This window comes from Ochotona curzoniae, unplaced genomic scaffold (assembly GCF_017591425.1).
Source record: "Ochotona curzoniae isolate NIBS_2020 unplaced genomic scaffold, NIBS_Ocur_1.0 contig_3432, whole genome shotgun sequence".
Lineage (NCBI taxonomy): Eukaryota > Metazoa > Chordata > Mammalia > Lagomorpha > Ochotonidae > Ochotona > Ochotona curzoniae.
In genome coordinates this window covers 20,751,240-20,762,888 of record NW_024465859.1, presented here as the reverse complement: position 1 = coordinate 20,762,888, position 11,649 = coordinate 20,751,240, and the positions used below count along the sequence as shown (strand labels likewise).

The 11,649-nt window shown below is 51.4% G+C and overlaps 1 protein-coding gene across 1 annotated transcript in view; it reads left to right on the top strand.

The window, feature by feature from the left end:
• Positions 1 to 2,985: 2,985 nt before the first annotated feature.
• SYT13 (synaptotagmin 13) overlaps positions 2,986 to 11,649 on the top strand; it is a 40,652-nt gene continuing 31,988 nt past the window's right edge. The window contains exon 1 of the mRNA XM_040980326.1: positions 2,986 to 3,210. Coding sequence (XP_040836260.1) covers positions 3,028 to 3,210 — 183 coding nt within the window. The 5' untranslated portion in view covers positions 2,986 to 3,027. The remainder of the gene's footprint in view (positions 3,211 to 11,649) is intronic.

Here is an 11,649-nt window from a genome sequence, read left to right as displayed (position 1 = left end):
TTGGCTGTCAGAAGGGTGTAGGTTACACCATTATAACCTCCTGCCTCTCACAGTTACCTGGTTTCTTGATTCCCTCTAGAGGGTCTGTGTGAAGCTGGCCACCCCTCCCATGCTATTCTGCATCTGGGTACTCTGTGATGGTCACGTAACACGGACACACATCCCAGCACGTCTTCATTATTAAGCCGCGCACGACTGTGTGGAATTTAAAACTTCCACGGAAAGCATTTTTAATATCTTAGCCACTCCAAGTGATTCCTTTGAATATTTAAGCACTCAAAAGGTACAATGTCAATCAAAACGGCAGCTCATCAAGAGCCTGGGGAGTCTGCAGGAATCCGTCCCCCCTCTCTCACCCCACATCTTGCACCACTTGCCCTCAGCATGCCAGCAGCCTCAACCTGCCCCATGATTTGCATGCTGCATCCTCAGACGGTTCTGCTTGGGTGACTCTGTGAATCACCTTTTTTTTTTTTTTAATAGACGTGACCTGGTTTTCCCACAGGCATCCAGCAATGCCTTTTCTTAGTTGTTATGGAGGCTGCCTGGTGAACCAACCTCAGCCCAGAGTCCTGCTCATTTCATTGGTTTCTCTTCCTGGCTCTCCCATAGGGATATTATGTGTGGGATAGGTCAAGGGCTGAGGTCTCTCTTCCTGTTGTAAATGAAGGCCACTGCCGTGGCTCTCATCCTAGTAACCATGGTAACCACACACCACATGACAGGTGTCTGATTCTCATCAGACCTTTTCAGATAGGAAGAGTTTTTTGTCCTTCCTGCCACCCCGACCCTGGATCCTACTCAGCGTGGGGGCATCCAGGATCACCAGGGAAACAACTCAGGCCCAGAAGATCTGGAGCTGCAGCTTTAATTAAATCTCCAGTTTCCCCAGAACATTCTGTATTGCCAAGCCTGGGAGTCAAGGAAGTCTCCCAGGAAAGCTTTTATAAGAAAGATCTGAGGCACTTCTGCTCCACAGCTGGCAGCAAATGGGGCTCAGTAGGAAAATATGCCTGGCATACAGTGGACACACAATTAATACCTTTAGACAAGTTCATTTAATAAAATGGAGCTTATACAATAAACGAGATCCCTCCCAAGCCTGAGGAATGCCTGCATGGGATGGCCATGTGAACCATGCCACGGTTATTGAGTGCCTGCTGTATGCACCTGCGAGAGATTCCACAGAGGCCCTGAAGTCAGCTTGCTGACTGAATCCCAGCTCCCTGGGTGGCTGGAGGGCATGTGGGGATTATGTGGGGAGAGAAGTGTGGAGGGGCTTGGAGGGACCACCTCACAGAGGGCTGGAGCCCCTGGCCCTTTGAATTTATTCCTGGAGAAACTTTGATGGAAGCTGGTTGGCATGTGGCTGACAGGATCCGCTTTGCATTTCAGAATCACATCTCTGATGCCCTTAAGAGAAGAAATTAGGGGGAAACTATTGCTTTGACCAAAGACATGATGTTCTAGAACTTCTGGACCTAGGACTGACTATGTTGTGTCCTTCCTCTTGGAATCTGGTCAGCAAGAGTGGAGAGACGCTGCAGCCTGTGAGGGAGACCATGTGGAGGACCAAAGTGCACCTGCTGATGGTCCAGGTGTGTTCCCAGAAGTAGTCAGCCCTGACCACTAACCCTGTGAACTCCCAGCTGGTGCTAAGTAAATAAATAAATAAATCTCAGAAGACAGCACACGGAGCACCCAGGTGAAGCCAGTCAGTTCCCGTGGTCATGCTGTGCAGAGATCTAAGCTGTGAGTTTTACGTAGGGATCCGAAAACCTGGGCATTTGACACCAGGCTGTGGTCACTTCTAGTCCTGCTGGGAGGCCATGGACTTGGGATTCTATGAGCAATTTCACAGGAATTTGAAAGCCCAGTTGTGGGTAAACTCCGCACACCCCTTCTCACACATGTGTGCAGCACACCTACTGTCAGTTGGGGGTGAGCAAATGTTGACCGAATTTAATCGAAACGCTGCACACAATGAAAAGCATCGTGGAGGCTGGGGAATCACCATTTGCTTCATCTAAGAGAGCCTTCCTGGTGCCTGGGGTTTTCAGTGTCCTCTCCCTCTAAGCGTACTCCTTTCATTCCTCCTCACTTCCATCCACCCCCCTGTTCAGGAAGGGTAGTCGCAGCTACTGCAGGTGACCCTCGAGGTGCTGCTGCAGAATGAAGTTCTTCTTTTGAAAACAGACTCAAAATCTGAGCTACAAACTTGACCTCGAGGGCAGGAGGATGATTTTTTTCTAGCTACTCTCAGATCAGATCAGCCTTAGCGTCTTGGTGTTTATTCAGGGAGAACAAATGGCAAACGATAAGGTGCGGGAGATGAGCCCCTGGGCAGGCTGCAGACGCGCACAGAAACCACTGTGGTCATCTTCACTGGGCCAGCGGAGGCCCCCGCCACTGAGGGCTCCATCTGCTAGTCTTCTGTAGAAGATACACCACCCAGCTTACCGAGATGGCAATCTTCAGCCTTGCCTGACTGCCGGACAAGCTCTCGGAGGTCTCACGTCCCTGGCCTCTGTGCGCAGCCCCCAGGAAGAGAGAGAGAGAGAGAGTAAGCCAAGGGTTAATAACCTGCCCGGGAGAAGGACCCGGTGTCTCAGGCCTGAGTCCCAGCCACTGTTTACCTGCTAAGGGAGTGTGTAACCACCGCGGGGGAGCCCCTACAGTCCGTGTGTGTGTGTGTGTGTGTGTGTGTGTGTGTGTGTGTGTGTGTGTGTGTGTGTGTGTGTGCCAAGCAAGGAGAACCGTCTGAGAGAGCCCTCAGATCCCTGGTGCACGGGTGGGGACGCTGGCCTTGTCACGTGCCGGCCGAGTGGGGGTTGCTGGGTGACAGCCACTGGGGCCAGCCACCTCCCTCCTCCTCTGACGTCCTCGCAGCCGTGCCCCCGCCTTCGCTCACTCCCCGCCCCTCGCCCGGATCCCGCGAGCTGCCTGGCGGCAGAGGCGGCGGGAGGCTGGCCCAACCGCGGCAGGTGCACGGCTGCCCGGACCGAGTCGCCGCGGGCAGCCGGCATCATGGTGCTGTCGGTGCCGGTGATCGCGCTGGGCGCCACGCTGGGCACTGCCACCAGCATCCTCGCGCTGTGCGGTGTCACCTGCCTGTGCAGACACCTGCACCCCAAGAAGGGACTGCTGTCACGGGACCAGGATCCTGACCCGGAGAAGGCAAAACCCGGTGTGCTCCAGCCAGTCCAACAGGTGAGCTACTGTACCTGCCATCGCCTGGGGGGTCTCGGGGCTACAGTGTTGGGGGAAGTGGAGATGTGGCTAGGGTCTCCTTTGCAAGACAGAGCTTCTCTGTCTCTCTCGGAGGAAAACCACGGACGTGCTTGAGGGATAGGGGAAGCCTGGTGGGGGCGGGGGAGATACGCTGGGAGATGGACAAGAAGGCTCATTGTGGGCTGGGGACATTGCAGGGCCTGCAAAAGAACTGGGGGCATCCACAGGGAGGGTTAACAGGGAAGGGATGGGAGGTGAACAGGAATAGAAGCTGGGAGGGAGACTGGGAAGGGGGACAGATAACCAAGCAAGTACTGAATGGGGCTTCAGGAAACCAGGGGTGGTGGCACTGGGCGAGGAATTGTGGAAAATGAGAAGCCTGCAGAAGTAAGGGGGACAAAAAGAAGACAGTGAGGGGGGGACAATTGGGGGGCTGATGCAGGATAAACTGTGCCACAGCTGAGAAGGAGGTGTCTCCTGGAACCGGGGCGGAGATGGCTGCTGTCCCCCATGGAAGCTGGGGAGTGGGGTATATGTGGGAGTGGCATTTGAACAGGGGACATTGAACATCTGGTCCCCTCCCCAACCCATGCAGCTCCCAGCTGCAGCCAGTCACAGTGGGCTGCTGAGGTCACCCCCAAAGGTCCCCGAAGCCGTCCCTGGACCCCAGAGAGCTTTTTACCTCTTCTGGTAGTATCTGCTATCCTCCAGAGCTCCCTGGGGGAGCCAGGGTGGTCACTCCCCCCTTTGCAGGGAGCAGCAGAAGGCTGGGGGGCTGCTGCCCCCCTGCATAAGCTAGGACCCCTGGGGTACATTCCCAAGGTGGGAGGGGTGCATATTGGGGTCTGGAACCTATGGGGAACAGCATTCTTGGCACCTGAAGGGGGAAGCAACCTATCTCCCTCCCTGCCCCAAGGGACAAGTTGAATGGCATCTTTAGGCCTCCGGATGCCTTCTGGCTCATGATGCCTCTTCCTCCTCCCCTCATCAATTATTCAAAAGCTCCTAGGACTGGGTACCTGGGGAGAGGAGGGAGGCAGAGGCTGTGTGCATGGCTGCTGTCTTTAAGCACCTTTAAGAAAAGTGACATTGACACAGGCTCGGCAGGAGCCAACTGGGCAGCAGGACGTAGGGCCGGGAACCATCTGGAAGTGGGAGGAGTGGGCTCGCTGCTGCGGCGGGGTTGGACGAGTGCTTCTCCGGAAGCCAGGGCCAGTTGCCTCCTCCTTCCTCAGTGCACCTGAGGACAGCTACTCTGCCTTCCACGGTGACTCTCCAGGTCCCTCCATCCCCTGAGAGAACCCCTGTCGTAAGTGACCCCTGGGCTATTTCCCAATTCTTGGTCTTACTGACAAACAGGAGCCCACCTCCCTGCTGGTGATCTGTGAAAGATCAACCAGGTTGCATCTCTCTCCTGCTTGCAATCCTCCATCATTGGCCACGGGAAGAAGCCCTAACAAACACTGATCTGGTCCATAATCTGTACCAGAGTTTGTCCTAAGAGCTTCATATTCATTGTGGCATTAACCAGCCAGGTGAAGGATCCAGAGGCGTATTCAACATCAAGATGAGGAGACCAAAGCCCAGCGAGGCTAACTCGCTCAAGTCCACACAGCTGGAGAAGTCTGTGCACCTTTCACTGAGCTGGTTGGATTCTCTATCTGTGCCCTCACTAAGTTCCTTCCTGCCACTAACACCTGCTCCATCTGGCTGGTGTCTGCTCTGCAGCCAAGTTCATGTCCTCATCCCTACACTCTCTCCTCCCCTGATTTGTGATCATTCTTAAAAGATGCCACACAACCTTTTTTCTTGCTCCCCTTCTGGATCTTGCCTTTTCTCACAGACGGCTCTTTCTTGCCCTTTAGATCTCTTTGTTGAAACATCAGGGAAGATTTTGCCTCCTGCACAGGAAATAAGTCCACGCCCCATTCAGCCAGTGCTTCCTCCCGCATGGCTCTTTTCAAACTCTTACAGCACTTGTTACAAATAGATGTGATTCTGTACAGCCACTTGGATGGATCCCTAGTGCCTGGTCAGTATCAAGTCACTGCCAGGTGCCCAGTGAAATTGATGGACAAGGACCCCGTAATCCAGCCAGTTGGGTTATTGTCTAAGATTTTTCTGCAGATGTGGGTGCGTGCACTGTGTGTGTCTTTTCAAGCCAGGCATATGCTTGGGAGGAGACCATGTTGATACATGGCACCTAGCCATTCACAAGCCCTTGCTAGGTTCCCATGGGTTGGGGGAGGCATAGGATCTTGGACATGGTGGGGCGCGCTGAGGGTGCAGGGGTGAATGTGGGGAGGCTGGGTCCTTTCATTGCCCTAGCTGTCCTCGTGTTTAGAGGCGTTTGGCTGCTGACTCAGAGAAAGTCAACAGAGCAAGGGCAACATTACTGACATTTCAGAAGGAGGAAAGGACGTGATGTTCTCGGTGGCAGATGACAGCAGGAGGGCATGTGCGGCACAGGTTGGCCAGAAGAACAACAGTTAGAGAGCTTGCTGAAGATGCCCCCTAAATAGAGAGGGCACAGGAAAGGAGAAGAAGGGTCCAGCTCTCTACAGAATCCCGAAGAGGTTTCCGAGGCTCATGGCATCCCACTGAGAACTGACTGGCACATGGCTTGGACAGTCCTGGCCTGGGCCTGGTTAAGATGGTTGAAAAAATCCCTTGGGTTCATAGACTGTACTTGGGGATCTGATGAATGAAGTTGAAGTTCCCAGTGAGAGAGTTTTAAGAGCTTTATGGTCCTGGGTAAGGAAATAGTCTAGCTTTGCTTTTACCAACCTCTAACTAAAGCTTATCATTTCTTGTAGCATTTCCCACACCCGTAGTTCTGTTTCCCAGAGGAAGCCCGGGTCGTTTCCTCGTACCCCACGGCCGCTGCACTCTGCAATCACATTTGCACGCATCTCTCGTTCTGAATGATGAGTTGTTTATGAGGTTGGCTGCTAGATCCCGTTACTTAATGAACAAAGAAAGCAGCACACACACACACACACACACACACACACACACACACACACACACACACATCCCTAGGTGTTTTTATAAATTCAGTTCAGTCAACTGCTCCTTGGCACTCTCTTGTCTTGTATTTCCTCCTGCTTTGCACACTCTGGGGGAAGTATCCCTAGACTTTTGGGAAGCTAAGGGAGTCCCAGAACAACAAGGTCAAGGGTCCTTGCCAAGTGAGAACTGGCAGAGGATGGAAGCTCTTGTCACCTACCCTCTTTTGCGCCCCCAGCCAGCTTCCACACCCACTCCCCCTGGGCTTTTCTAGCCCCTTCTTTCTCCAGCTCCCAGGCACTTAGCCTTCCTAAACCCACCACTCCTGCTCTGCCAGGATCTGCTGGGAACCCCATTTTGGCCAGCCCAGCCCTGAGCTCTGTTATCACCCAGTGACCTGGAAGCAGAGCCAGGAGGTAGAGTAGGGAGGGTAACGGTGTACACACACTGTTCCTGTGCAGCAGCCAGACAGATGGGTTCCTCACCTCCTGAATGTTCTTTTCATGCCTGGCAGCACAGGTGCTCCCCAGTCCTTCCTGGGTTCTTCTAGAACAGATTTCTTTTTGCCCAGCCCAGAGAACAGTTGAGTTAGCAGTGACCCCAGGGCTCAGTGCCTCTCTCACTCAGCACTTAGCGGGAGACCACCCTGCTTTCCCAGAACTTCCGTTTTGAGCATCCTCTTGTTCTCCTTAAAGACCCCAGTGCTGTCCCTTCAAACTAACCTGTGGTCTGAGCCTTTCGAGTAAAACTACTCAGACCTCAGCAGTGGTGCCCAGGTCCCCACCCCCCCACCCCCCACCCCCGTCCCTCTGCCTCCTACCATACAGCACTGCCATGTTAGAAAACCCCATTCTCCTTCCAGAGATGTTGGGAGTCCCAATGCTGTGTTTGATGGAACCCTGGTAGAATGAGTTCCAGCTGCTATGAAATCGTGTAAGTGCTGTGTGTCAACACTCAGATGCATGGTGGAATATTTTCTCTCCCAAGGTCAGTAGTAGGCTGTCCGTTTTCTTTGGGCCCCTGACAATGTCTGATTGTGCTGGGCACCACGTGAGAGTGCTCTAGTGTTTATTTTGAGTTAGTCATCTGGTACCTAACACAAAATATGAGATGCAGGGAAGCTGTGAATCCATGCACAGAAGCCTGAAGCCAAGTCCAATTTATAGAAGCTGCTGCTCTGGGTTGGGGGTGAGGTAAAACAGGGAATGATTGGGAGTGTGAAAGGGGCAGCTTGGCTTCTGTTCCTGCCCACGTAGGTGCTGCTTGTACGTGTGTGTGTGTATGTGTGTGCTGGCTTTACAAAATTGCATCCAGCTCCACATTTATGACTGGTTTACTTTCCTGTTTATAACCATTCAACCAGTAAGGTTCTTATTAAAATGTGTCATTTTGTAATATTAGGTTTGTTTTCATTACTGGGAGAACCAGGAACTATGGTTGTCCTTGCTGTGGCCTGTGATGAGCCACTTGGCTAACTACCTGCTTCCTGCTCTGGTCCTGTGGCTGCTTCCTTCTTGCCCTTTTGGGTCGGGGCCTCCACACCATCAGTAGTGCCCTATTAACCCTCCTGCTGGCTTCCTCTTCCTTAGACCTCCAGCACCACACCCTGTGCCCTCTGAGATGGATTATCTTCATCTGCACCTGTAGGTGTGAGGGTGGACCAGGGATACAGGTATCATATTTCACCAGCTAATGGATTTATGCATCTAAGGTTCAGGAGCACGTGTTGGGCACACTGATACAGCAGTGGAATAGACAGACATATGCCCTTGATGAGGGAGGAGACAATAAAACTGGTCCCCCTCAGAAGTGCAGAGATAGACCCTCCGGGAGGCTTGGGACAGCTTGGGAGGGCATTCCTGCCTTCACCCCAAAATAGATCTTTCTCCAATTGAAGCTAGCCGGTCTTCTGCATTCTCCCCTGCAGCCCACTGACCACATGAGGGCTCCCAGTGTTTGACCCCACTCCTAGGACTGATTTGATTCTGTCTGGGCTGCTGGAAAGTCTGATCTTTGTGGGTTCTCAGGCTAAAGCCTTCAGAGGGATTCCTTTTTTAGCTCACGGTTAGTTGGTCCCCTGGCTAATGAACTCTCCCACTCAGATGAACCACAACTAAAGATACACAGAGTAATCAATAGCACTGACAGAATAGCTAGCACCTATCAGATTCTTGTACTTGTGTCAGTCACAATCCTAAGTATTTAAGTATCTGCCGGGCTCTTGTACTTGTGTCAATCACTGTCCTAAGTACTTAGGCTACCATATTAGTTCTCATTCTCACAATAGCCCTAAGAAATATGCATGGTTATTATTGCCATTTTACAGATCAGAAAAATGAAGCAAGGGGCACTTAAGTCCCCTGTGTAGCAGCAGAGATGGAATTGATTTTTGCTGGTCTGGTACCAGATGCCACACTTGTGATTACAGGGCTGGAAAGGGGCAGAAAATGAGTCAACTTTTCTTTTTAAGCCACTGTGCCTCCCCAGACAAGGCCTGCAGGTGTTTGTGAATGGACCTGCATCTTTGTGGGTTCATAAGAAATACCTTTCCCAGGGCTTCTGGTTGCTTCCTCATCTCTTACTTCCATCACACTTCCAGGCTTTGGGTGCAACCCAGGCCCCTTCAAGAAATTTTTACACAGTAAACATGTTTGGGCTGGTTGCTTAGCAACATGGAAGACAGTATGAATTTTTCATCAAGGAATTAGCATAGATTATTTCAGGGAGCTAAGCACTCACCCGCTGGAAACAGCCCTTGGAAGCCATCACAGCAGAGATCTCTGTGAGTGTGTCCGTCTCGCCTTCCCCAAGCACGTGTCTCCACCTGTCACTGCTCCTACCTTTCCCAGGGTCTCCATGTAGGTGACTCAAGCTCATAGCTCTTGTCTGTATGGAACTGACTATTCATTAGCACCTGTTGTTAATGCCAGCAGAAAACACGGCTGTGTGTGTTTTTCCAGGTTTTCAGACAGTGACTGGGTTATGATCAACTTTTTGGGTGCAGGGAGAGGAATAGAGATGCAATTAGTTCATGATGGAGGAAATGTGTGTTCTTCCAGGCATCAGGGGCAGTTCCCTTTCCACCTCTGCCAGAGCAATACTGTACTCGGCACCTCCAGACTTTGCTGTGGCTGGCAATGTGGGAGAACCCTCGTCAGTGGAGGGATAAGAAGGTTTTCTTGGAGCCAAGTGTTAAGAACTATGGATTTTGTACACATACATGTATGCCTAGGAAGGGCCCCCATCATCAATTTGGTAAGAAATCATGGGTCTGTAGATTTTTAGAAGAAAAATAGCTGACAAATGCATGATGCCTTCTCCCCTCCCCATCCCTGTAAATGGACAGGGTGCCTCCAGTGACACAGTGACCCTCACGCATCTCACAGTGTAACTGGGAGGAAAGCTACCTTAACCGAAGAGCACAAATAAAGAAGATACACAATGGTAAGTGACTCGAAGAAACAGTTCTGGTACCACAGAGTACAAAGGCTATCTCATCTACCCAGGGAGGTCAGGAAAAGCTTTGCTGGGGAGAGTGGTGACTGAGCTGGGAGCTGGAGCTGGAGAGTAAGTGAGTTAGGGTGCTGAGAGGTGTTTCAGCAGCTCCACAATGAGAGAAAGGGGCATATGCAAAGGCCCTGCTGTAGGAGGAAGCCCAGGACCCAAGAGGCCCCAGGAAGAGGCCCACGCGCCTGAGGAACAGAAGGTCAGGATGCCCAGAGAACACTGAGGCCTGGGAGGTGGGTGGGGCCTGTGCAGACAGGGCTGTGCGCAGTAGCTTTGTTTGTTCATTCACGCAGCAACCATGAATGTGCACGTGAGGGGCACTGATTGCAGTTGTTTTCAAAGCTTTCATTGAGATGAAATTGACATCAAACGAACCGTTTCAAAGTGTGTGAGTCAGCGCCATTTAGTACGTTCACGGCGATGTGCAGCTGCCACCTCCATCTAGTGCTCAACCACTTTCCTCCCCCAGAATAAAGTCCTGTATCTATTATCCAGTCACTTGCTATAGAACTCTCCTTTCGGTCCCTGGCAACCAGCAATCTGTTTTCTGTCTTCATTGCCTATTCTAGACAATTCCATTCAATGAAATGACACAATAGATGGTCCTTGTGACTGGCTCCTTCCGCTTAGCATAATACATCCCAAGGTGGTCCTCATGGTAGAAGATATTAGTACCGTGTTTAATTTTTTTGAAGATTTACTTAGTACTGTGTTTATTTTTAAGGCTGTAAATACGTCACTTTTGATACACTTCATTCTGTGTACCACTCATCAGATGGTGGACATTTTGGCTCTCATGTATACTGCTGCTCTGCTCATTCCTGCACACACACTTGTCTGGATAGCTCTGTTAAGTTATTTTTTTATTTATTTTAAAACTTAAGTTGAAAAGCAGAGTGGCAGAGAGAGAAAGACAGATTTTTCTATCTACTGTTTCATTCCCCAGATGCAAGCATTAGCCAGGGCTAGGCCAGGCAGAAGCCAGGAGCCTGGTATTTAATCCAGGTCTCCAACATGGATGACGGGGACCCAAGTGCTGGAGCCAACACCTACTGCCTCCTAGGATGCATTAGCAGGAAGCAGAGTAGCCAGGATTTAGATCCAGGCCCTCTAACAGAGGATGTCAACACCCCAATTGGTGGCTTGACTCACAGCATCATGGAATCTATCCCTTCTGTATTGAGTTATGACATGGATATATGTAGGAGTGAAATTCCTGGATGATAAGGTAGTCCTGTACTCACAGGAGTGAGGATCCGCTGTGCCACTGTCCACAGGGGCAGCCCATTCCTGCCAGCAGTCCACAAAGGTTCTGGGTATCCCCTTCTCTGCCCACAGTTTTTCTTTTGCCTTTCCCTTGTTCGAGCTGTCTTTGTGGGTGCAAAGTGATTCTTCACTGAGGTATTTCATAAACTCTTAATTATGAAAAGAAATCTGAATTCTGCTCTTCAAAATGTCCATCAGTAACTGGCAGGTGTGTAGCAACCATCGACTGTGTGCTGGGTACCCATTTCAGGGGGGCCACATGGGCACCACAGTGGACGCATTCCGTGGTGCATGGAAAGTGTGGCCCTCTCGTGGAGAGCCTTGGCTCCTCTCCTCTCCTCTCCCAGCAAGCTGGCACCTGCCCCATCTTTCTCTCCCAAGCATGGACCCCTCCTAGGTCCCAATCTGCTTCCCTAGGATGCCTGGGGACCTTGCAATCCTGGGCCAACTGATATCCTTTGGTCTTACTTCCTCGTGTGTTGACATCACTGGGCCAGTGTGATGCTGGAGGATGGGGAACTCTGAGTGGTGAGGTGTGATGAACACACAAGGCTTTACACCCAGGTACTGGCTGGAGGCTGACTCCATAAGTGTAGGACATTATCAATGCTTTATAACATGGAAAAGTCCTGAGGA